At 47.0% G+C, this 26,613-nt stretch overlaps 1 protein-coding gene across 2 annotated transcripts in view; it reads left to right on the top strand.

Moving 5' to 3' along the window:
• The window catches only part of Vwf (von Willebrand factor), a 134,858-nt gene extending 110,123 nt beyond the window's left edge, over positions 1–24,735 (top strand). For both annotated transcript variants that reach the window (XM_063285420.1, NM_053889.1), the window contains exons 39-52: positions 1,210–1,312; positions 1,758–1,832; positions 3,333–3,437; positions 4,738–4,943; positions 5,603–5,752; positions 9,673–9,780; positions 13,633–13,813; positions 14,508–14,548; positions 14,992–15,108; positions 20,858–20,956; positions 21,633–21,761; positions 22,227–22,266; positions 23,884–23,981; positions 24,412–24,735. In XM_063285420.1, coding sequence (XP_063141490.1) covers positions 1,210–1,312; positions 1,758–1,832; positions 3,333–3,437; positions 4,738–4,943; positions 5,603–5,752; positions 9,673–9,780; positions 13,633–13,813; positions 14,508–14,548; positions 14,992–15,108; positions 20,858–20,956; positions 21,633–21,761; positions 22,227–22,266; positions 23,884–23,981; positions 24,412–24,600 — 1,641 coding nt within the window. In that variant the 3' untranslated portion in view covers positions 24,601–24,735. The remainder of the gene's footprint in view (positions 1–1,209; positions 1,313–1,757; positions 1,833–3,332; positions 3,438–4,737; positions 4,944–5,602; positions 5,753–9,672; positions 9,781–13,632; positions 13,814–14,507; positions 14,549–14,991; positions 15,109–20,857; positions 20,957–21,632; positions 21,762–22,226; positions 22,267–23,883; positions 23,982–24,411) is intronic.
• The last annotated feature ends 1,878 nt before the right edge of the window (positions 24,736–26,613 follow it).

The following is a 26,613-nucleotide window of genomic DNA, read 5'->3' on the forward strand; positions in this document are numbered from 1 at the left end:
CGGTTTGGGCCTATGTAGCAGCGCCCCCTGCTGGCATGTGTGCTGCACAGTCAGGCCTGAACTACTTTTTGCGGGGCAGTTGATTGGGGGTCCTCCTGCCTTGAGTGTGCCTGGGTAAGACTTCTCAGGAAGGTGGTTTGGGGGTGGTATCTTTCTGATGATGGCTTCTAGTCAGCCTAGTCAGTTCTGCACGTGCCTCAGTGGGAGGCAGGTTAACTCTACTGCTTTATCTGCCCACTGTCTGATGAAGGGGGGAAAAAAGCTCTTATTCTTCAGGTACTTGAGGTCCACATTTAGAGAGAGAAAGGAAAAGAGAAAATCAAAACATCACAGCAGGGCTTTCTAGCTGTCATTTCAGCTTCCTGCCCCAGAAGGGAGCCAGCGCTCTGTGTACCTTCCCAGGGACTCCAGGGCTGGGCCTGAAATAGCAGCTGCAGTTGCCTTGTGTTTTGTTTTTTTTTAATTGTTTTTTTCATTGTTTCTGTTTGTTTTTAATTTTTTTGTTTCCATTTATCTTCTTCCTTGTGTTCTCCATTTTCTTCTTCTTCTTCTTCTTCTTCTTCTTCTTCTTCTTCTTCTTCTTCTTCTTCTTCTTCTTCTTCTTCTTCTTCTTCTTCTTCCTCTTTCTCCTCTTGCTCCTCCTCCTTTTCCTCCTCCTCTTCCTCCTCCTCTCCCTCTTCCTCATCCTCTTCCACCTCTTCCTCTTCCTCTTCCTCTTCCACCTCCTCTTCCTCTTCCCCTTCCTTCTCCTCCTCCTCATCCTCTCCCTCTTCTTCTTCCTCTTCCTCCCTCTCCCCTCTTTTTCTCTTTTTCAGGTTCTTCTTATATTTAGCCCAGGCTGGCCTAAAACTCCAGATCCTACTGCCTCTGTCTCCCTGTTGCTGGGATTACAGTTATACACCGCACGCTCCCCATTCTGCTATTTTTGTGGCTTTCTTCTTCTGATCTTCCTCTCCTCACCCTGTTTGTAGTCAGCAGCTTTGTTTAGTCAACATGTTTCATTCTGAGGCAGAGTCCTGTTCCAAGCAACACAAACTCAAGTAGACTGGCAAGGCTGCCACAGGGCCTTTGACCCACCATCTCATACCCTATGTCCAGGCCCTCAAGAGGGCAAGCCAAGCCCTCTGTACTCTGGCTGAGTACTGACTTGCATGACCTGGGAGCCGGAACCAGAGTATGTATGGCTGCTTAATCTTGTTTCCCCCTCAGTTCCTAGAGACCTGGGTCCCAGACCATCAGCCCTGTCAGATCTGTATGTGCCTCAGTGGGAGGAAGATTAACTGCACTGCACAGCCATGTCCCACAGCCCGGGGTAAGTGAGTCTTCCCTGCCTGGGGTCCCTGATGGAAGGAGGACTCTGTGGGTCTCCAGCCACCCAGTCATGTATAATGGACCAATCCAAATAAAGAGAACACCCACAGAGGTGTTCTTCTTCATGAGCCTAAATTTCTGCTTGCTGCAATCATGAGTCCATTTTTGGTACCTGGAGTAGGAACTCTCAGCTGTGTCCTTGTCCTTCCATCCAATGCTTGCGTCAGACTCAGCGTCTTCTGAAAGCTAAGCATGAGGATAGAGCAAGACCCATTGCGAAGATCTGCTCCATCCAGCATTTTATCCCGTCCCGTGGTCCAGATCCTGTGAGAGTCCCAGTCAGGGTCTATGCTGCCTTTCAGGGAATGAGAACTTGGAATACCTTCTCTGGTCTAGACCGTACTTGATTTTTTTCCCTGAGTTTCCTGCCTCTTCTTCTCCTCCAGCTCCCACCTGTGGCCCTTGTGAAGTGGCTCGTCTCAAGCAGAGTGCAGACCTGTGCTGCCCAGAGTATGAGTGTGGTATGTGTCTACTCAGCAAATCCCTCCAGGGTCCAGAGCCCAGTCCGGCCCCACGTGGGTCAGACCACAGGTACTCCAGTACACTCCCTTAGTCACAGGGTGGGCAAAAGAAGGTAGGAAAGGGCTGGCTGGATTACAAGAAAAACACTTCCCAAAGCCAGCTTCTAACAAAGTAGCTTCAAATGTGAGGTGTAAGGGCAATGGTAGCTTGGTGGGGTGATTGCTGGAGCTACAGAGATATGCTGACGAGGATGTCATACTACCAGAAGACGTTTCCGGTAAGAGTCTGAGGACACTCACCATGGGGGGACCACATTCAGGACTTCAGCAAACTGTTCCATGGGTGTTGACAGTGTCACTCAGGGGGTTCAGAGAAGGTCAGGCTGCTGGGTGACAGGGCGCTAATGACATTCTCATCCCCGTCCATCAAGTGTTTATTAATTCATTCTCCAAAGGCAGATCTTCAAAAGAGAGTGGATAGGCCACGGGAGAGGCTAAGGAGCTGGAAAGGAAGCCAGGATTCTAGGAAGTTGATTTATGCTGATGAAATTTATCAGATATCAACACAACTCATACAGGGGGTTCAGTCTGGTTTGAGAACAGATTTATCAAGCAGGCCCCTGAATATTGGCAGTAGAGAAAACTGGTGGTGGTGGTGGTCATTTAGGTCCAGTCTTCCAGCTTTTAGACACATTTAAATTTCTGTAATATGCCAGGCACTGCACTTTCATTAGTTCATAAACTCCTTGGGCTAACCTGGTAAGTAACTTGGGGTAACCTGGTAAGTTTCCAGTGTACAGAAGGGGAAACTGAGGTCTAGAGGTTTCAGACTTAGCTGAAAGCTGCAAGCCTTTGCAAATGATAATGTACTTAGGAGCATAGTCAGTGTGAAGGCAACTTGACATCTGTCATCCATGATCTATCTGTCTGTCTGTCTATCTTATCTATCTATGCACATATGTATGTATGTATGTATGTATGTATGTATCTATCTATCTATCTATGTATCTATCTGTCTGTCTGTCCATCTATCTATGCATGTGTGTATGTGTGTATCTATATATGTATGTATATATGTATCTATGTATGTATGTATCTATCTATCATCTATCTATCTATCTATCTATCTATCTATCTATCTATCATGTATCTATCTATCTATCTATCTATCTATCTATCATGTATCTATCTATCTATCTATCTATCTATCTATCTATCTATCTATCTATTCATCAATCTTCCTTCTTTCCTATCCACATCCTTTCTCCCTCCCTCCCTCCTTCCCTTCCTTTCATTCATTCCTATCCATTCATCTGTCCATTCACCATCCATCTAATGTGCCACCCCTCTCTCAATTCTAATCTCCCTCCACCTCTATTGGTGCCACCATCCCCCTAAAGTAGTAAAATTCCGCAGGAGAGAGCATTCAGCTCTCCCTGACAAGCGACAGGAGAGTAACCTCAGCAAACCTGCATGCACCTCTTTTTTCTTGAACCTCAGTGTGTGACCTGGTCAACTGCAACTTGCCACCAGTGCCTCCGTGTGAAGGAGGACTCCAGCCAACCCTGACCAACCCTGGAGAATGCAGACCCACCTTTACCTGTGGTAAGGTCACCGTGGGAGAGGACTTGGGGTCACTGTCTCCCAGCCTTGGGAAGTCCTCTTCTGTTTAGGTGATCACGACAGTTTCATTTCTCCAGCTATCTGAACCTAGGTCTAGGGTACGCTTGGAAAGAAGGCTTAAGGTCATACTTAATTGAGTCCTCTGACTGCTCTGGCTATCTCTGCTGCAGGTCTACCTGTGTGGACACTGCTGTAGCCATGCCAATTTTGGGGGTACATTGAGACACAGATAAGGGTGATGGAGAGGCAGCTCAGTGGTTAGCAGCACTGACTCCTCTTCTAGAGGACCCAGATTCAATTCCTAGCATCCACGTGGTGTCTCACAACTGTTTGTAATTCCAGTTCCAGGGGATCCGCCCCTCCCGGTTTCTGGCCTCTGCAGGCACCAGACATGCATGTGTTGCACAGATACACATGTAGACAAAATATCTATAATACTATCGAGCAAACAGACACACAGAAAGCAGCTGTAGAGGCTCAGACAGTTAGATTGCAAACCCTCTAGTTATTTGCCCCCCTTGTTCACTCTGCCACTGAGGGGATGGCATGGTGCCTTGCTTGTCTTCATTGCTGGGCCTTGTCTTTAAACTTAGTAGGGTGCTTTCCTCTGTGGGTTTATATGCTTAATCATAAAAATCGCTTTTAGTACAGAGGTGGGCTAGAGATAGGCACAGAAAGGTATGGAGCTCTGTGGTTACCTAGGGTCCATTTCAAGGCAGGGGTGCTCTTGGATGCCTACTTTGGGATCTCACTTGATTTCCTTGATGCAGACTTTGGGGGGTGGAGGGAGCACATCATAAGGCAGTTGGAAACACTGTGATCGGGACAAGCACTGTGGATCACCTTTCAATTTTTGCATTGCTGGATGGTAAGATCGGGAGGTGATGTTTGAGGTACTGAGGTGGGGATAGGATTGTGTAACCTGCTATGCCAGCCAAGGTCTGCCTAGATCCTATAGGGATTCTGTATCTGATATCGCTCAGAGTCAGTAGCTGGGAGAATCCTGCCTTGTCTTGGTGGGGACGCTAGTACAGGGGCTGAGTAGCCTCCCCGTCTCTATATGGATTCCCAACCCTGCTTTTTCTCTTCATTGACACTGCCTTTGGAAGAATAACTGTCTTTTGGTATTCTAAATGCTCTCTAGCCATCGAGCTGGGTGTGTGTGTATGTCTTACTTATTATTCTGGGTCCAAGGCTTTGCCACAGCCATGCACTTAGGAGCACAAGTGAAGGACAGTCCTCAGTATGGCAGGACTGAGGGCGTCACTTGTATTCACCCCAGCCTGCAGGAAAGAAGAGTGCAAAAGAGTGTCCCCACCCTCCTGCCCCCCTCACCGGACACCCACCCTTCGGAAGACCCAGTGCTGTGATGAGTATGAATGCACTTGCAGCTGTGTCAACTCCACGCTGAGCTGCCCACTTGGCTACCTGGCCTCGGCCACCACCAATGACTGTGGCTGCACCACAACCACCTGTCTCCCTGACAAGGTAGGCACCGATGGTTCATTCGTTATTTGTCATAGAAGATTTGAACTTCTCAGCCCTCTTTCCTGAACCAAGGGTAAGGTGGATAGGTAGGTGAGCAGTCAGTATTGCATCTCACCCACATGGAAATTTCTTTAACTCAGGAGGTATTGACAGCATACCTACTATGTGTTAATAATGGCTAGATGTTGAGGTTACAGTCAGTGTATGGCTTTGACAAGGTTAGCCAAAGAGATATTGTGGTCACAAGGATTATTTAGAGAGTATTTACCAGTTTAACCATTTGCTCATTTGCTGCCAGTTCATCCATAAACCCATCCATGCATCCATGAATCCAAGTATTCATCCCTCCCGCCTTCCCATCTATGCCCACATACAAGTTACTACTATGTTTTAACAAACTTGTGTTATGTTTGGTGCACTGCATGTGTGTAGAACACAGTCCCCACTTCTGATCTTGTTAGCATGTATTGTATTAGTCTAGAAATCCCAAACAGTAAGATACAAATACCAGTCTAAATGAGGAGCGATCCACCGTGACTGACTCGGGGAGGGTGGGGATATTGTTGCTCACGCCCTAAGCACCTTCCAAACCGAGGATGCCACTAACATGTGATTAAACAACCCCAATGAGTTTATCCTCAGAAACCTTGTGTCACCAGGTTTGTGTCCACCGAGGCACCGTCTACCCTGTGGGCCAGTTCTGGGAGGAGGGCTGTGACACATGCACCTGCACCGACATGGAGGATACTGTTGTGGGCCTGCGTGTGGCTCAATGCTCTCAGAAGCCCTGTGAAGACAGCTGTCAGCCAGTAAGTAAGGCACAAGGGTTGGGTGCGGCAGGGTAGGGAAGAGAAGGAATGTGTTTGGGTGAGAGAAGGAGGGAGGGAGGAAGATTATTTAAGTATCTACATACCTATTTATATTAAAAGGGAGAGGGCAAGAGGATGAGAGGAAAAGGAAAAGAGAGATTGAGAGAGCAAGAGAGAGTGGGGGGGAAGAGAGAGAGAGAGAGAGAGAGAGAGAGAGAGAGAGAGAGAGAGAATGAGAATGAATGAGAATATAGCATAGACCTTTCAAGGGATTTCTTCTAACTAGGCTGTGTTTCCTAAAGTTTTCTTGCCTTCTAATATCCAGTTAAGCTAAACACCCCATGGTTTAATCCACTGATAAAGTTGGAGCCCTCATGACCCAATTACCTCCTAAAGACCCACTTCTGAACACAGGTGCATGAGGACCAAGCCTTCAACACAACGATGTTCAGATGTAAGGCACAGCAGGTTGGGTAAAAGAAAAGAAGTGAGAGCAAAAGGTGGCCATGCCCCCTTCTGGGGTATGGCTGTTGTATGGCTTTAAGTCCATACTGGTTTGAGCAGAGTCATGGTGAATCATTGTCTCTATTTCTGATCTCTCTCCCACCCTCAGACACCACTGCAGCTAATCTAAATCAGACACACACACTGAGTCGTTCCGTGATTGTCCCTTTTGCAGTACATGACTGCTTCCATACGGTCTGGTGATTTTCAGACCATGTTTATCATTTTCGGCCTAGAACACGTGACCTGTGCTCCCCAAATTTAATGTGTGCTTGCCTTCCCCTAAGCTACTCTGTTCTAGCTGAGGACTGCTCAGACTCTAGAAGAAGGGAGCATCTATCTTTAGGGAGAACCTCGGGTCAAATAAGGCTCACAGGCTAAACCCTGTGTCATCACTACAGTGCAATGGACAGACAGTCATGTTAAAGCAGAACTGCCCAGCATACAAATGTGAGCACCTGTGGATGCTGCTCTCAGAATTGATGGTGGGGAAGGCCTCACCCTTGGACCTGTCTTGGGTGTGTGGATGATGGCAGAAGTGTGGGCTTTGGGAGAGCCATTCTGCTTACCTGCTGTCCTATCTACAGTGGGATGTGTGCAGTTACTGATGCCTTTGGGAGAGCATGCTGTGGAAGTCACAAAGGCCTTCCTGGGAACACCCAGCTTTAAAAATCCTTTGGTCCCCACTTCATTCCACTGACCATTGGCAGAAATGGCAGTAACTTGCTATCAAATAGTGAGAGTGATATTGGAGGATGCTAGTAGACAGGAATTGTTTTTTTACACCATTATAATATATTTGCTTGTTGTTTTCTGAGACATGTTTCATCATGTAGCCCAGGCTGGGCTCAAACCTGTGATCCTCCTGTCTCAGCCTCATGAGTCCTAGGATTGCAGGCATGTACCACCATGTGACCCATTGTTGACTGAAGTGTCAATAAGGTACAGGTCTGACTTAGGTCAATAATGTCTGACTTAGAGCCCAGGGCCCATTCTAGGCCAGTGTAACTGAAACCTCGAATTTTATGGTTTCAGTATGAAATGCCTTTATAGGCTTCCGTGTTGAATGTTTGATTCCTAGGTGGTAGGGCCATTTGTATGGTGGTAGACATTTTAGAAAGTAGTGCCTACCTGGAAGAATTGGGGGTGTCTTTGAGGCTTCCTCGCCCTCCCTGCTTCTTATTTTGCTGGGGGGAACTTTAGTCACAACTACACAGAAGTAACTAATATCCTCAGGATGCACAGGCTCATGTAGTCCTGGGAAGAATGACAAGGTCGTTATCATATGGCCCTCAGGTAGCCTCAGCAGTGGCCAAGGGACCAGGATTCCATATCTCCCCTCTGCATGTTAGTAGTGGTAATCATGGTTCTAGGATTGTCCTGCTAAGACATTTTCTTTTCAGTGGCGAATGTCTGCAGGTTGGGTGGATATTAGACTCACTTTTCTTAATCCTGGTGAAAACAGGATGGGAAAGAGAGTAAGGCGAAGGGTCTGACAAGGGTGTCAACATACATGTAAGCTAGAGTGTTTAGTGGAATAATGGAAAAGACAAGGGATGATGAAAATGTTGGTTTTGTTTTGCTTTTTTGGGATTATTGGGGGAGAGATTTCAGAAAGGGAAATTCTGTAACATGGCTGGGGCACCTGGGCATGAGAAGACAGTGGGTCTCTGGGATCAAGGTAGCTAAGAATTATTTGTAATATTGATAGTGTGAGGTGCATCAAAAGGATAAATGAATGCATCTATTCAGATGACTCAGCACTTTTAGAGAGGCTTCAGAGAGGTATACCAGATGTCTCAAGGCATTGGTTAACTCTCCTCAGGTGTCCCTGAGGTCTCTACTTCTTTCCTGATATTTGGAATGTCCCGTTTTGTAGTGGAAGGTGTATACAGTACACTATCCTAATTTGTCAGCTTCCCCATAGCACCCTGAACCTCATCTATGCACAATAAGTGACTTGAGTCTCAGTTGATAAAAGGCTAGGGACAGCTCACTGCGCACTGCTGTGACGTGGGTAGGGATGCCAGTGAGTCCCATGGAGACGATGTGACCTCGAGCTGGGTCTCTGGGGTGGTTGCACTCCTCTAGGGAAGGCAGCGTTGCTGCCTCTTCAGATTTGACACAGCTCCTGAGTGTGCCTGGGGAACCACACATGCTTGTCATCTATGCCATCCAGATCAGCCAGCTATTCCTTCTTGCTTAAGGACATAGCCCCCGGATAAAGCCTTGTTCTGGGTTCTTTGTCCTTAGCTCCAGACTCAGCTACACTGTCATTGCCATTCTTTGCACATGATGTTAGGGTTTTAATCTAAGTTTTCTTAAAAATGGTTTTGTTTATTTTTATTTTATGTATATGATCTATGTGTGTGTGCCACATGCATTCCTTGTGGCCACATAGGCCAGAAGAGGGCATTAAGTCCCCTATAACTGAAGGTTATTTATGGTTTTGAGCCACCATGTGGGTGCAGAGAATAAAACCTGGGTCCTCTTAACCACTGAGCCTTCCCTCCAGCCTCTTAATTTAAGTCCTTAATACTTTGGCCATACAGAGGCTCTTCTAGAAGCAAGATAGACTGACAAACTCCCAGGTTGCTGGCCTCCCTTGTTTGGTTCTCTGGGGGAAAGTCAGACTCTGTCATTTGCTCACCTCAATTTTTTTTTTTGGTAATAGATGCTATACTATTTAAACTATGAGGTAACTATGAAGGGCTCTCACCTCTGCAGATTAGTGTGATAGTCACCTTTCCTTTGCTGTGACAAAGTACTTAAGAACATCAACCTAGAGGAAAGGGTAATTTTGGTCCATCGTTTCAGTCTGTGGCTACTCAATCCCTGGCTTTCCAGGCTGTAGTGGGGCAGAATATCATAGTGGTGAGTATGTTGTGTAGCAAAGATGCTCATCTCATGGTGGCCAGGAGAGGGGAGAGGTGGGGGGAGGGTGCAGAGACAGGCTAGGTCCAAAATTCTCCTTCCAAGGAACACCCTCAATGATCCAAATAGGCTCTTCCTCCAAAATTTTCTACCAACGCACAGTAGTAGCACAGGCTCAGGGAATAACATGGTAATTTAGGGGACATTTAAGAGATAAAGCATTACACATGCTGGGCAGTGCTAGAATCAAGATACTCATTTGTGCAGGTCCTTGCCTGCATGCAAGATTAGATCCGAGGCGTCCTGAGAGTTCCCTGCAGTCAACAAGCAGCCCTAGGTTTGTCCATGGCAGAGGTCAGATTCATTAGGTGCTTCTAACTGAACCCTGGACTGTCTTAAATATTCACCCGGATTAGATATTAGTCTCAACGTGGAATCTTCTGGGAGGATTGATTTCTTTAGCCTGTCTTGTGAGGCCCAGGTAAGAACACCTGTTTCTCAGTTGCTGGTCTGGCCTACACTCTGCTGTTTTTATTTTTCAGGGTTTTTCTTATGTTCTCCACGAAGGGGAGTGCTGTGGAAAGTGCCTGCCGTCTGCTTGCAAGGTGGCTGGCTCACCGAGGGGTGATTCCCTCTCTTCCTGGAAGAGCGTAGGTCTGGGTCACAGGGAGGATGGAGAAGAGGGTCCTTCCCTCCAGCCTGGGAGTTCATTTTGCAGTTCATCAGTGCCAACCTTTGTGTACCCCGCTGCCCCCATATTTTGCTTTCTCTACAGGGAGTGTAGACAGCTGTTGGTTTGAATCCCAGCTGTGGGATTCCTTTACCCCTTAGGAACTAGTTAAGGCTGTCTCAGACTTCCCATTTTGTGGATTTAAGGAGAAGTCTAGTGGCTTCCCTGAGAGATCGGTAAACTCCCAGGGACTTAAGACCTCCTGTTCATGGTGATTCTGAGGTCATACAGTCGCTCAGTGGTTGGTTAAGGGGTGTGGCCTCATCATTCTGTATAGCTGGTGGTCTATCAGGCTACACGGGCGACAAGCACTGTTCTATCCTTCCGTGGCTCAGGCCTTGAACTTTTACATTAACTGCAGTAGAAACTTTTCTGGTGGTCTGAGAGAAATGGAGAAACTTAAAATTCAAGGAACCAGTCTATTTATAAAGTTCTTCAGCTGTTTTTGTAGGTCTAGATTTAGTGTTTTGTTATGCTGTGGGCCCCTTTCTCTTGTTCTTTCCTGTCTCCTCTGGCCTGCAGAATTCCTTCCTATACCTCAGAGCAGAATAGTCAGATGCCTTCTGTGATCCCCAGGTAGTCACTTTTGATGGCAAATCAAGCCATTTCCCTTAAGTTATTATTTTTATTGTTATTCTTTGACAGGTCCATACATTTATATAATGAATTTTAGTCAGTTTCATGTCTTGTTCTCATCGTTCCTCTCCCCTCCCCTACTGGAGCCCTTCTTAATATGCCTCCCTCCTATTTTCATGCCTCTCTCGCTGTGTCTCTGTCTCTGTCTCTGTCTCTCTCTCTCTGTGTATGTGTGTGTGTGTGTTTTACTGAGGTTAATTAGAGTTTCTGTCCCTAGTATTGATGGGATGTTATTTATTAGAACACCAGCTGCCGGCCTATCAGTAGCTACAACCCTAGAGAGAAGGACACCCCTCCCTCTACAGTTACTAATTTCCCATGGCCCCTTAGGGAGTATGAAACTTCAAGAGCTTTCTTCTGTGACCCTATTTCTGGAGAGATATGAGCCATCATCTATTAACTCAAGAATGGAAACCAATGGCAGACCAAAGTATGGACACCAAATTTTAGCTCGGTGAACCAATGAGCTTTATTGGGATTAAAGGAATATAGTGAGGGGTTACTTACAGAAGCAGGAATATTTTAAAGGCAGCTGAATCAGCAAAGCTCACCCCAGCATCAGTGATAGCTAACAAAAGCTGGAAACTTGGAGCTCACCGCACAGCCTACAGGCAGCTGAATGGGTTGGGGAGTGTCCTATCTAGGTAGTTCAGTTGGTCTGAGACATTTCCGTGCAGCTTGGTTGGTGTCTACTTCTTACAGGCAACTCAGATCTTCTTAGCTTCTTTTAGCCAGCTCAGATTGTCTGAGGGTGTCTCTGAGCAGTCATTACTGCTTATGTAACTTTGGAGAGGGAGAGGCCTAGTGATTCTGATCAGTTTCAGAAACTTCCTGAAGACTTCTGAGTTGCTTACTTCCTGAGTTTAAGGAGCTTCCCTGTGGGATGAAATGTTTTGCCTCCTCTTACAACATTCAGATTCTTAAAGACCTCCCTTCCAGATAAAGGCCCTATCTGGGAGGAAATTGCCATACAAGTTTATCCCCAATCCATGATGAGGCTTTGAGGGGCCCAATACTGTGCTGATTTTGTGCAGATGATCTCAGTTGCTGTGAGGTCTAAGCACAACAGCATGTTATGTTCCGAAGGTGTCATTTTTTGGTGTGCATCTCCCAGTCCTCTGGATCTCACATTCTTTCTGTCCTTCTTCTGTGATGATCCCTGAGCATTGGAGGGGTGCTTTAACTGTCTCATTTAGAGCTGAGCTCTCCACTGTCATTAATCTTGGCACTTTGGCCAGTTAAGGGCATCTGCATTAAACTTCCACCTGCTCCAATGGGAAGCTTCTTTGATGAAAGCTGGACATAGCCCAAATATAAGCAGCAAACAAGAGCTGTATCCCCACTTTTCTGGAGACATTACTTTTACCATATACCCCAGGCTGTCTTCAAACTCATGACCCCGCCTCAGCCTCTCGAGTGTTGGGATTACAGGTGTGTATCACCATGCCATGTTCAGCCATTTTGCTAACCACAGAGGGTTGTCTCCTAGATAATTGCATTTCTGATGTCAGAATAAGAACAATTCTTTTCCTCCAGTTAGAAAGGATGAGTTGATGATCCCATAGATCATCAGAGGCAGGGTTGGAAGAGTGAATGGTGCCCATATAGGTCCTTCCCTTTATCTCCTTCAAGCAAGACAAATATACTCTGTGTTAGAGAGAGAAAGGAAAAGTTGTATCTTGTCCTACAGGGTCATCTCCTACATAGGTCTTTGCCCTCCTCAGGGCTAACTGAAGTTAGTTAGTTTCCCCATCTAGATGTCTACTGCCTCTTCATGATTCAGTTACCTGTGGATTTTCTGTCAGTGTGTCCCGCCTCAAACACTTTAAGTTCTTCTGCTTCCCGTTTATCCTTGACCAACGCAAGTTTTGTTATGCCCACTCTCTAGTCCCCAAGCCCAGGGCTAGCTCAGAGCAGAGGCTGCTCCAACTAAGGGATCAAGTGCTGGTCCCGATGACACTCAGTCCTCCTACTCCTGCTTGACTCACACAGCTCTAACCCACAACAGTGTTTGCATGCTCTGAGGTCATGTCAGCTGCTTGCTCTCAGCTCAGGTCTTGACCTTACCTATAAGACTTGCGTGTCCCCTGGGGCTTTGGCACTGGGATCACATCAGGAATTATTTAGAGGTGGGAGGGGGAAAGGTCCCCTTAATGAATCCCATGGCCATGCAGAGGTGAGAGGCAAAGAGAACTGTTGCAAGTGTCTGGCACATTCTACGTCACATCTGTATAAAGAATGGTGAGCAAGAGTTGGGAGAAATAGGTCAGAGCCTGAGGAAAGCAGAAGGTAGCCTCGTAGGAATCTGGGTACTATCCAGCAAGGTAGTACTCATTGTAATAGGGTTTCCAGGCTGAACCTCTTGGTGGTTTGCCTTTCTCCTTCTCTCTTCCCTTCTTTCTTCCCTCCCACCCTCTCTTCCTCCTTTTCCTTTTCTTCCTTTCATTGACAGAATCTATCTATACATCCTAGCTTGGTCTTGATTTCATGATCCTTCTGCCCGAGTCTCTGGAGAACTAGGATGACAGATGTGTATCCCCTTCATATTTTTCTGAACCCCAATTCGACTCTCAGTTTTCTTTGCCATTATAGAGCAGCAAGACACAGCACCATAGGGGCCGGCACTTTCAGGCCAGGCTAGTCACATCTGCAGGCTCAGAGTGTTCTGGAGCAGTTTGCAGATCCCTAGGGTTTGGGGGCCAGGATTCCTAGCCCTCTGCAATCTTCTGATTTCCCCATACAAGGTGGAGAAGCAACAGGTTGAAAGGGGGGTTCCTCTTTGTCTCAGTTTTGTGCCAGCCCACACTGCTGTTGGAAGTGTCCTTAATCTCTCGGTTCATCTCAGAGCCAATGCTAAGGATGACAGGGAGTATCTCCCTCGGCTTCTCCATGGTACTACTCTGGTTAACAATAGTGGGGTAGGGGGTATATGACTCTGGGCTAGGATCTGGTCAGGGTAAGTTAGACCCAGACTTATTGTGATAACCCCTGCCATTCCCCCAGTAGATGTTACCCTGTCATTTCAATTTTAATGAGAACTTACTTTCAGAATCCAAAGAATTTCCCAGCAGCACACTGCCATAAGATGGTAGGCTGTGTCTTCCCTGGCACCTCTGACGGTCTTTGTACTCTGTAGGTTGGGTCTCAGTGGGCTGTTCCTGAGAACCCCTGCCTCATCAATGAGTGTGTCCGAGTGGAGGACGCAGTGTTTGTGCAGCAGAGGAACATCTCCTGCCCACAGCTGGCTGTCCCTACCTGTCCCACGGGCTTCCAGCTGAACTGTGAGACCTCAGCATGCTGTCCCAGCTGTCACTGTGGTGAGTCAGGCTGGCAGGCCCCTGGGCTTGCCTTCAGGGCTCTTTCCTCTCTAGACCCCTGACTTGTTTGCCTGTTTAACAACTCAGAGAATGGGCACAATAAAAATCAGTTCCTATGCAGTTGTGAGAGTGCAGACAAGAGGCAATGGTAGCTTTCTGCAGGCCACTGTGCCTGGCTCTGAGCCCAGTGATAGTTTTTTTTTTTTTTAAACTATTCTCTTGTATAATCTTCTTGATACCGACCGAGTGAGTGGTAGACCCTCCTTGGGCCAGGTTTCTCTGACTCTGGAGTCTGTGTTTTCAGTAGGACAATATTGTTTCACATAGGGAAAGGCATTGCCACCCCTGAACACTGCTGGCAGAGAGAGAGAGACAAACAGTGATACTCAGTCATAAATTCTATTGTTTTGCAAGCCCAAAGGACAACTCACCCATTCATCTTAAAGACATGCATTCAGCTAATTAGTGCCCCAGAGGCCCGTCTCCCATTAGGATGCGTAGAGAGGTGTTGGACAGTTCTGATATATTGGTTGAAAGATAAAGAGAGGTCACTAGGGCCCGAGCAGGAAACTCATAACACCCTGGGGTAAGATGTGGGGAACTTTCCGGAGACAGGAGAGGGAGGCCAGCATGTGGTAAGGGTCTCAGGTTGGGGGAGGGTGTGTCTATGCTCACGTGTTCCTTTGTTTCCCAGAGCCTGTGGAGGCCTGCCTGCTCAATGGCACCATCATTGGGGTAAGTTGGAGATAAGCGGTGAGATGGGTGGGGCTACTGTGGGAAGAGGAGGCAGATCAATCTAAGATGGGAACTCAGGGAAGCCGGGGACTTCATCCAACCACTCCTAGGGGTCGCCAGGCTCCTAGCCACGCTGGAGCCACCCTTCTCACTCTTCAGGGCACGGACTGGCTGCCCTGCACTCAGATCCTGGCCCATACCCCAAGCATACGACCGTGTCTTTTGTACACATAGAATCACATCACGGTCACAGAGCACATTTCCATCGAACACCTCTCCCACTGTCTGACCATCTCTCTTACACTCTCCATATTTTAAGGTAGGGGGCAGAAGAGAATGGCCACCAGAAGCAGAGGGTACATCTCGGTGGATGGCTGCCTGAGGGGGATGAGGCTGGAGGACTCTCTGGACTTTGGGAAACCTGACTCTGGTTCTGTTTTCAGCCCGGGAAGAGTGTGATGGTTGACTTATGCACGACCTGCCGTTGCATTGTTCAGAGAGGAGCCATCTTCAGATTCAAGCTGGAGTGCAGAAAGACCACCTGTGAGGCCTGCCCTGTGGTAAGAGAGGGTCTGAGGGACTGAGGTCGCTGTGGAAGCCAAGCAACAGGACCTCGCTGGGTTCCTTAAATCTTGCCTTAGTTGTGATTATGGGCAATATCTGACAGCTGTCAGGACACCGACTCAAATCGTATCCCTCAGAAACAACTACCATTTAGTCTTACACATTTTCTGCATTTTCTTCTTGTGTTTTAAAACTAAGCACAGTACTTCCAAGGCTTTTGATGCTATGCTCACAACTCTGTATCTTTAAAATCCTATTTTAAGAAACATTACCACCATACTCGAAATACTTGTGAGACCTTTCGCAATGTCTGAGACTCCACACGATCTTCATCTAAACGCATGTGCCCCAATGCATACAACCTACTTTTCACTGTTAGACATTCAATTGTTAGTCATCTCAATAGCTCAGCAGGAGGCTGGGGAGATGGCTCAGTGGGTAAAGCACTTTCTGTGCAAACATGAGGATCTGAGTTCGAATCCCAGGAACTCAGATAAAGCTGAGTGCAGTAGAACATGCCTACAGTCTCATTGCTGTTCCTACAGAGTGGTAGGGGGCAGAGATGAGAGAGTTCCTGGCATGCAGGGTGGTGGGCAACGAAGGGACCGTTTCTCTAAAATCATGGAAAAGTAGCAATTGTCCCCTGACTTTTTATGTGGTGTGTGGAATGTGAATGCCTGCACTCATACATGCACACATGGATACATGGACACACATTTATTGTTTCTTTCTTTTTTTTGTGTCAAGTTGTGATTCTTGCTCGTTCTAGACACATTCTTAAGGTACATTCTGACAACTGGATACTCTTTAGTTTGGTAGGTGAGAAAAGATCAGTGCATCATAATTTAAAAGTATAGTTTATTTTACTCTTAATTTTAACAATTTTAATTGACACAAAATTATATATATTTAAGGGGTGTTGATGTTATTGTTTTAATTTGACTCTTAGTCCCACCTAACAGGGATATTCTAATTCTCACACAGGCTGATGAGATCTAAATGCCTGAAGAGACCTTAATTCTCCCTGCAGCTACCCTTTCTGTTTGGGCTTTATTTTTATTAATTAATTAATTAGCATCACAAGCACGTTGGTTGTTTTAGACAATACATTGGTAGTAGGTAAGCTTCCTGTAAGCTAGAGGCAGAATTGCCTTATCTCAGGTGGCATCAGGAGGGGGCATTTCCTCATGGGGTTCACAAAGCCATAGGTAGAGTGGTAGGCAGTAAGGGGCCCTGTGAGTAGGGCACAGGGCAGGTGACTCCTGGGAAGGATAGGGACAGAACAAGGAACAAGGTGGGAGCTGAGAGCTCATGTGGGCACTTCCTGCTTTTGTCCAAATAAAGGAGAAGTAACCCATACCTGTGTTTTCCATGGCATTTATACCATGTCAAGGTCAAAGCAAGGCTTAACCAATGTCGGTGGAGTAGATGGCCCTATAGGAGACACGGCTCTTTCTGGTAGCCGGATTCAATTGAGAGAGAGTACGCTGTGATGCAAAAAACCAATTAAATACAGATTCTTTCTTTGCAAACCGGCAGCGGATGTTTTAGGAGTTGAGGTTTTCCAAGAGAGTGTAAAACAACTCCCCCTGCCACACCCCAGGCCCTCAACGTGGCATAGAATAAGGCTGTCTGCAATTCTATGCGACTTCCTTCACCTTTATTGTCCACTGACTGGCATTCCAGGCGGTGAGGAAACAGATGCGGAGATTCCCACCCCTGTCCTGGGGGGTGGGGTGGAGCTGTAAGGGAGGTCTGTTAGCCTCTCCGTAGCAGCGCCCTCTAGCGTTCAGATGGTATGTCACTCCCTCTGCCCCCAGAAGGTGCTGTACATATTTGAAATGCATGTCTATTTTGTTCTACAGTATTCCTTTCAGTTCGCCAGCACTCTTACATCTTGCTAAAGCAGTGCACCCCTATTCAGAAGCCCTAGGTTAGCCTGCCTTTGGTCTACTTTTCAAACTTGCCTATTGTAGGTCAGCAACTTTAACTGGCTTTGATACTGCTTGACCATGGAGGACCTCAGTATGGCTCTGGGGACGGGGCAACCGAAGTGAGTGGCATCTAGGTAGACCTGTTTGATGCTTTCACCAGATACACAGTGTTTAGCATCACCTCCCATGGAGATCAGAACAAGGTAGTTTGTGCTGACATGTGGTAGAGATGGATGAAGCTTGACAGCGAACGTAAGGAAATAGCGGGGAAGAGAGGCCATCCTGCCATGGGCTGCCCAACTGACCCTCCACAATGAGTTGAATGTCGAATATGAATGTCCATGATGGAGGATAGTGAACAGCCAATAGATAGAAGTAGAAGTCAGAGAAGGAGGCGGGGCCTGACTAAAGGGCATGCGCAGGGAGACAGCTGAAGGGGTTCCCAGGGGTGTGGTTAGCAATGCGGAGCTTTGGGAAAAGGTGGAACAGAGGGAACAGAGCTAAAATGGCTGTAAATGAGGACTCACTGGCTGTAGCAGGGATATTAGGGGCTGGCTGGAAACTTGAGCCATCGGTGAGAGAAAAGTTGGCTCCTCCGACTGGGTATCCAGCTGTAGGCAGGTATCTTAGGGTTTTACTGCTGTGAAGAGACACCATGACCACAGCAACTCTTATATAGGACAACATTTAACTGAGTCTGGCTTACGGTTTCAGAGGTTTAGTCCATTATCATCATGACAGGAAGCATGGTAGCCTGCAGGCAGACATGGTGATGGAGGAGCTGAGGTTCTACATCTTGATTCACAGGCAGCAAGGAATGTGAGCTTCACTGGGCATAACTTGAGTGTGTGTGTGTGTGTGTGTGTGTGTGTGTGTGTGTGTGTGTGTGTGTGTGTGTGTAAGACCTCAAAGCATGCCCCCACAGTGACACACTTTAACAAGGCCACACCTTCCAATAGTGCCACTCTATATGGGTCAAGCATTCAAACACAAGAGTCGGGGTGGGGGTGGGAGTGGGGGTGGGGGTGGGGCATAGCTATTTGGGGTATTAGGAGAGAAAGGTAGGTGCCTGTTTCTTTTACACACTCCCGTGCTAATGCATATCCCTTCCCATCTCCAAGCCACACTGTTTCTGAAAAACATGGCTTCCTTATTCTCCACTCCCTTGCCTGTTCCTTTCTGTTCTGTTGGCCCTCATAGTCATCTTTGCTTTTTCTATTCCTGACTGAGCTGTGCCTCCCTGTGTGTGAGTGTCATCCATTGTCCTTTTGGCTGCTTCCTGCCCCTTCCTCTCACAGCTGCCTCTCCCCTCCCAGGATTTCCTCGACTCCTGGGTAGAGAACTGTTCACTTTTCTGTCTCAGGACAGTTTCCTATGCTCTTCTAATACTCACTAGCAATGCCCAAAGGCGGGCTCCCCTGATATCGGCCTGAGGGAAGCTGTGCTTTAGTTCTTCACTTGACTCAGAACCAATCGTTCACATTCCTTCAGTGCTCGGCCCACCTTGTTTCTTCCCCTCCGATTTTCCTTGCTTGCGTGCCTTCCAGGAACGGTGCATCGTAAAAAGTCTCAACCTCACAATTGAAACACTGCCTCGTGATCTTCAAAAATCCAACAGCATCATTTCAAAGTGGTGCTTTTGGCCCGGGGCCCGGGCTCCCTGTCTCTGTGTTGAGCTCCATCCTTATGTCCAACCCCCAGAAGGCACATCAAGTTCATAGGTTGATTTACGAGGAGCAAATTGCTTAAATTCACTTCTGGGCAAGCTTACCGACGCTGGCCCGTCATGTTGGCAGAGACATCCATCTGGATGCTAAACCTGATTGATTAGAGGCCGTCTCTCAACCTGTGTTACAAGATAAAGTCTTACAGTGTAGCTCAGGTCAGCCTAAAACTTACATTTTCATGCCTCGGCTTCTTGAGTGGTAGAGTTATAGGCACCACACACTATACTTAGAGTGTTATTGATTTTGTCCCAGGTCCTCTGGGCCCTAGAGAATGGCTCCAGTTCAGTGATCACTACAGGTGGCCAAATTACAGCAAGAATGGCAAGGGTTGGCGTCCCACAGGACCGAATACATAGTTTATTTATTTATTTCTAGGTGCTCCCCTCCTTCCCTTCTTCACCATTGCCCGGCCCCTCTGTGTGTGTGTGTGTGTGTGTGTATGTGTGTGTGTGTGTGTGTGCGCGCGCGCGCGCGCGTGTGTGCACACTCGTGCATGTAAAAGCCAGAGGCCAGCTGTCCATCTTGTTTTTGAGATATGGCCTCTCACTGTGACCTCACCAGTTAGGCTAGGCTGCCTGGCCAATGAGCCCTGGGATCTCCTGCCTCCTCTCCAGTACTGCGATTACAAGCACGAATGATTACCCTGATGTGGATGCTAGGGGTTGGGCTCGGGTCTTCATGCTTGCTCGTTCCTGCCTGAGTTACCTTCTCAGCTCCTACCAAACACATTGACATTTTACGTTTTGAGAGTACCATCTTTTATAGGGGAAAGAGGGGAGTAAGAGCTTTGATTTTTATGAAATGATGAGGCAGTCAATGGTAGCATTTTTATTTTTTTTCTTATCTTGTTAAAAGTGTTTAAAGTATGTTTGCTCTGCAAAATAAGATGTTGGCAATCTTACGGCGTCTCCTGAATGGGACAGCATTTTGCAAAACAGCAAAGTCCTGCTACCTGCAAGCTGCTGCTTTTCCCAGTGCCGATATGAATGAAGGGCTCTTATCCTGAGCTACCATCAAGTTCTGAGCTGATGCCCCAGCTGCTGGATACATACATGCCTCGGGGCTTACTTGATGATCAAGGAGAGCTTCCTAGTGTCAGGGTTCTAGTAAACTTCTTAACAATGCTTGGTTTTGCTAAGTATCTTGTTGTTGTCGTCATCGTCGTCGTCGTCCTCCTCCTCCTCCTCTTCCTCCTCCTCCTCTTCTTCTTCCTCCTCCTCCTCCTTCTTCTCTTCTTCCTCCTCCTCCTCTTCCTCCTCCTCTTCCTCCTCCTCCTCTTCCTCCTCTTCCTCCTCCTCCTCTTCCTCCTCTTCCTCCTCCTCTTCCTCCTCCTCCTGTTCCTCCTTCTCCTCTTACTCCTCCTCCTCTTCCTCCTCCTTTTCTCCCTCCTCCTTTTCTTCCTCCTCCTTTTCTTCCTCCTCCTTTTCTTCCTCCTCCTCCTGTTCCTCCTTCTCCTCTTACTCCTCCTCCTCTTCCTCCTCCTTTTCTTCCTCCTCCTCCTCCCCCTCCTCCTCCTCCTCCTCCTCCTCCTCTTCCTCCTCCTCTTCTTCCTTCCTCCTCCTTTCTGTTGTGGGATTCCATCCTAGATTATATTAAATGTGTGTTTCTCAGTTGACAAAGGGTTTATATATATATATATTGCCTATTTCTTCTGTGAGGTGTTGCTTAAGCTTACTATTTATTTTTAAGATTTAAAAATTTCACGTTATGGGTATGAGCATTTCGCCGGCTCATACCTGTGTGTATGTGTTCTGTGAGCATGCCTGGTGACCGCTGAGGTAATGATACTGTGGATGCTGGGAACTGAGCCTGGATCCCACCCCCGACAAGAACAAGTCCAGTTAGCTGCCGAGACATCCATTTTAGTAAGCAGAGTGATACAGCTTGAGTGAGATGCACATACATGGAGGGAAGAAATGTCAGAGGGAGGAGTGAGGCCTGGCAAAGTCTAGTTCCAGTAGGATGTCTGCTGCACTCTGGGAGGAACTGTCGGGTAGCAGAGGTAAGAAGTCAGCGAGGTGAGCCAATTTATAACTGAGACACTCTGGGAAGTTAACCATGGCTGCCGTCTTTCCTGGACACAGGGCTATCGGGAGGAGAAGAGTCAGAGCGAATGCTGTGGCCGGTGCCTGCCTACGGCTTGCACTATTCAGCTGAGAGGAGGACGGGTCATGACCCTGAAGGTGGGCACAAACTGAACTCAGGAGTTCCCTCTCACACCACTCTCTGGCTTCTTCCTAAGGGGGTTGGGGGTATTTCTCTTGGGGAGGGGGTCTTTTCTTTAAGTAGAAGGACTATTTTGGGGTCACTGTTGGTTTCTTTTCACACTTCCTTTTCTAAAGAAAGGGTAGGCAGCTTGTGGAAGGCAACAGTGTTTCCTTTCTGATTGCCTTGAAATTCTGCTCTTCTTGACAAGTATATAGTTGGGGTATGGCCTTATGATTTGGATGAGATTTTATGTAGCTTTGAGGCTATGGGACTAGACAAGCAACCGGGGTGAGCAGATCCACCTATGACTTCTGGAACTATCTGAGAGATGGTGCCTTGGCTCATATTTCAATTAGTTAGTTTACTGTTACAGTGTCTCCATCTTGAAAGTGCTTCCATGGTCAGAGAGTAGTCTGAGGACTTTTTATGTTTCTGTAGCTCTCTTTATAACAAATAAGTTATGGAGCCAAGACTCTACCTCTAGTCTATACTCTGAGTGGGGGCGGGGGTGTTACAGATGGTCTCACCCTTCTTCCATAGTTCTCTGTTGTTTTAGCAGTTCAAAAAGACTCAAGGCCATGGCTGATGGCAGCTCTGCAATCCAAACAATATCATGACATTTGTTCTACCCACTCTCCTCTGTCTTTTCAGCAAGATGAGACATTCCAGGATGGCTGTGACAGTCATCTGTGCAGGGTCAACGAGAGAGGGGAGTACATTTGGGAGAAGAGGGTCACGGGCTGCCCCCCATTCGATGAACGCAAGTGTCTGGCTGAAGGAGTGAGTAGTTGCCGTTCAGATCCTGCCTGTGTCTCGAAGGTCTCACTGTTTGGCTCTGTGATGGCATTCTGTGCAATATCCAGCCCAGCTCTTATGCAATCTCACAGTGTCCAAGACAGATATCTGGCCTAGTTGAGGAATCAGTGAAATGGTGAAGAAGAGAGAGTTCTCTGAGACATAGGGTGCTGCTGGAGGGAAGCCATGATCTTTGAACAGGGAGGCAGGACATTGACCCCATTTCATTTTTTTTTCTGGGAGTGAAGTTTCTGACCACGCTGGTTCAGGTGGGGTGTTCAGTTGGCTCACAATTGTGATGGGAAAGCAGTTTACATTTGGGGATTTTAGCCCCGAATTCTGAGTTCAGAGCCAGGAATTCATATGATGTGAGAACTTGTCCATGTTGAGTTATTTGTGCCTGATCTTGTACATACTTCCTTTCTTTTTCTTTCTTTCTTTTTTTTTAAGGGCAAAATCGTGAAAATTCCAGGCACCTGCTGTGACACGTGTAAGTCCATCACTAAGAGCTTACAGTTCCATGTCCATTAGGCCAAGGCCAGGCACCACTGTTTGAAATCAACTTTAGTCCAGAAAAATAGTTCTTTAGTATGAGTTGGTCACTATGTTCATCCATTCAGCCAACTCCCTTTTCTTCCTGATTGTCCTTAGCCTGTTTCCTGCTCAATTCTATCAATCACCCTGAAGCAATCACTTCATATGTTTTTTCCTGCTGCTTCTCTTATCTCCTATGCGCCTTAGACTCTTTAATTGCTTCTATATCTATCACGAGGGAGCATCATGAGGCTATTCCAAGTTTTTATCAACCTTGGTCCTTCTTGACTTTGTACTTACCCAATGCTGATGGCTCTAATTGGCAGAGTGGTGGGTGGTTTTGGGGATGTGTACCAGACAATATCTGCCCTATCTATTTTTGTGTTCATGAGCACAAGTCATGAATTTCTTGCTTAGACTAATTTTTTTTTTAGTTTAGTTTGTTTATGGCCGTTTTAGATTCATAGACTCATGGTTGTAGGTAGAGAAGAGTAAAAGCGTGAATTCCTTCAGTCATTTCTTCTTTCTTTCATGGTCAGCTGTGACAGCCCAGTGATGGCCATCCCTGAACAGCAGGGTGACACACCCGAGAGTGCTTCTTTCCAAATTTCCCGTAGAAGGGTTTAAGAATGCTATTTTAGGAAACCAGTAGAGATGATATTGTTCTTGGGATCTGGTTAAGAGGCTGTGATATACAAAACCAGCAATAAAGACCCTTCACTGGCCAATATGTTCAGGAGGCTGTAAGACTTTTTATAAGGAAAATAAGCTAGGTTCAAGAATTGAAATCTACATGAAAAGAATATTGCACATTGGCTCCAAATTCACTCTCTTGTACACTTGGAAGACTTTCCGATTAAAATGATTAAAATGGAATTCATCTGCAGTTGGGAGGCAGGCTAACGTGTCTATAGGGCTGGCCTAGGTTTGGAGCCATGCCAGCATAGAAAACCATCATGACTCAGAGCAGAGTGGTGAGCTGGTGTTAGACCTTAGACTTGGCAGTGGGTCAAGCAGAGCTCCAGCTGTGAAGGCCACTGTAGACAAAGAATCTCATGATGGTGAACGTGGAAGGAGCAAGTCTCAATAAGACAGTTGCACAAAGCTTCTTAGGAAGCCTCTGCAGAGGAAATGAATATGTATGTGCCCATGACATTTGCCTTCTTGGACAAATATATGGATAAACTGATATTAATTCTGTTTAGTGGCTACTCTATTGTCCATTAGTTATAGTTACAGTATGACATGATTGCTCTGGCCATTAAATTTAAAATTATATAAAAGCAAGTGTTGTCTGTCTATATGATAAAAACACAGTCAGCCTAGGCTCCTTCTGCAATTAGAATTGTACTGTTAAGTGAGTTAAGCACAGTAGCAATGACATCTCTGCATCCGAGGAGCCAGGAGCAGCAGAGTTGAGCTTGAAGAACTTAGTTCCTTATCCTGCCACTGTTTGGTTAGTTGTTATGGGAAGAGGAGCATTTCCAACTTAGTGAAGGCACTGGACATGGAAAGTGTTCTACAGAACCCCAGCTAGTCAACCCTCCAGTTTCTCCTCTCGCCTGTTCTACAGGTGAGGAGCCCGATTGCAAAGACATCACAGCCAAGGTGCAGTATATCAAAGTGGGAGATTGTAAGTCGGAAGAGGAAGTGGACATTCACTATTGCCAGGTAAAGCTGTGACTTCAAGAACTGGGTGCGAAAAGCTAAGTCTCATTAGTTGTCATCTAGAAGGATCTGGAAAAGTCAGAAGGAAGAGAGATACAGGGATTGTAAGCATTGCTTTTAAAGTAAATGTTTCACTTAGTGAGTAGAGCTGTTTGAGCCCAGAGTAAGACCAGAACAGATCTGTAAAGAGACTGGGGAGTCGTTTATGGAAAATAGGGATTCAGGATCAGCGTGTGTAGAAATCTTAGCCAGAGAGGTTGGGTATGTGTAGTAATTTGAGAAAGGAGGTTCACAGTTTCCTGAGATCTACCTTTAGAAGGCCAGCTCTCCCAGGTATCTCTGGGTAAGGCAGGAGGAAGATGGATGCAGGTTGTCCCAGAATCCCACTGCCCCATCTAGCATTGTGATGTCTCATCCCTCTGCTGTATTACAGGGAAAGTGCGCCAGCAAAGCTGTGTACTCCATTGACATCGAGGATCTTCAGGAACAGTGCTCCTGCTGCTGGCCCTCAAGTACAGAGCGCATGCGTGTGCCCTTGCTCTGCACCAATGGCTCGGTTGTGCACCACGAGGTCATCAATGCCATGCAATGCAGATGTTCTCCCCGTAATTGTGGCAAGTGAGGCCTGTGCAGCCACGGCAGACTCCTACTGCTACCCATGCTGTGGCCTGACCAGCCAGAGAACCTCTCTCTCCCCTGTGCATCCTGCCCTTTGTGCCCTCCTGGGCCCACAATAAAGGCCAAGTTCTCCTCTTAACCAAGGCTGGTGGTGGACTGTGTCTCAAGTCCCAGATGACAGCCATGACCTAAACTCGGAGGTCTGAGGCTGGTTTTAAGGGACAAAGCACATGGTTCCTCTACAAATCTCCTAGCCCAGTGTCTGGAGGCTGAGGCCATCTAATATCCAGGAAGCAGTGGAATTATAGTATCCTCTGGGTGGAAAGGCACAGGGTGAAGATGTCTCTCCAGAAACTTAGCCTGGTGGTTCTGAACCTGTAAATGTATCCTTAAGAACACCCAGTTCTCAAATCTCTCAGTCAGGCTGCTTCTATGCATGGCATAGAGGTGGGCTCTGGAAATCAGCTCCTGCTGTCAGCGTGAATGATGACATTTATGAAGAAGGATGAGAAATCTATGTGCATAGTGGTCCCCAGTCCTAATAAGAAGTAGATACCTGTAGGCAGGAGGCCACCAGGTGGAAAAGCCAGCTTCCATCACAGGCTCAGCCATAGCAGATGAGCTCTAGGCTCAGGGTCAGATCTGGACGCTACCTATGGCCCTCACCCAAGTGTACAGTCTCCAATAAGTCCTATCTGGATTTCAGACTCAGTTTCCTTATCTGTAAAAACTAACATGATCATCTCAGTCAGCAGATTGTGAGGATCAATGACTCATGCTTAAGATAAAGTACGACTATCCTGGGCGACTGTAAATGCTCTAATGTAAGAGATGAGCATAAAATGGGAAACTTATTCTCACAAGTGGGAACCAGTGACTAACAACATGGTGGCAGAGCGTTGGGGATCTCCGGCATCCCTATGGTCAGGATGCTCAGTGTTTTTAGTTTTATGCCGGTTGCCAAGGCCTTTCCTGCTCTGACCGTCCTTAGTGGAAGGGTCAAGTTAACACGAAGCAGCATCTAATTCCTCAATCCCTATGTGGAACCGTCACCCTTGGGTACAGGTGGTCTTTCTTGGAAATGAATTGAAAAGCATGCACACCCATGCTGGCAGGATGGGAAGGATTCTAGCTGGGAGGGAGGACAAAGCCATGAGAACAAAGTGGGTCCTGGTCGTGTTCTGGGAATTTGATGGGTACTGATGTTCCAAGTCTTTTTACACAGAGGGGATTTACCTCATCAAAAGTACTAGACAATGGAGTCCGAAAAGATTTAGATGTCTAGTCCGTCATCTCTCTCTGATCCCTGTACTGATAATGAAAATGTCCCAGAGAAGGCAAATGGCTTGCAAAGGCCGAACAGGCTCTGAATGGCAGGTTCTGGTTCAAAAGCCAAGTGCCTTTACAGCTAGACAAGAACTCTCAGGCCACCCAGCACAGAGCAGCACAGCTGCTGGTCATCTCTCGCCACTCGTGTGGGACTCAGTGACTGCTCCATCTCTAGGTTTCTACCATTTGCCACTGCCTAGGGAGAACTGCATGAGAAGTTCTGCCACAGGCCACAGGGCACAATGATGCCTAGGTTTTGCAGAGAACTGAGTAGGGTAGACAGAGGGAAGGAAGCACGGATGAATGTTTTATATAACTCCTTAATAATTCAAAGCTTGTCATTTCTCCACATCCCCTCCACTCCCCAACTTTGAGTCATTGCTAAGGTCAGTCTCTGGAGGAAACCAGATCCAGGGGCGAGGAATTGACTGTCACTCTCCTGACTGATCACTTAACAGTACCTGAGACAAGGACGGCTGACCAGTTTTCTTGTGATCTGCCCTTGGTGGCTGAATGACACCTTATGCTAAGGGCTGAATAGCCCTTATGCTATTTCACACAAAAAAGCCAAGTCAAGAAAGCCACGTTCCAGTTAAAAACACAGGAAGAGGATCAAGTGGGCTGTCCTGCTTTGGCATTTATTGCTGGGATTAAACAGCCCCCAAGAGCCTGGGGAGGAAAGGGTTTT

The sequence above is a fragment of the Rattus norvegicus genome, chromosome 4 (assembly GCF_036323735.1).
Source record: "Rattus norvegicus strain BN/NHsdMcwi chromosome 4, GRCr8, whole genome shotgun sequence".
In the NCBI taxonomy this organism is placed as follows: domain Eukaryota; kingdom Metazoa; phylum Chordata; class Mammalia; order Rodentia; family Muridae; genus Rattus; species Rattus norvegicus.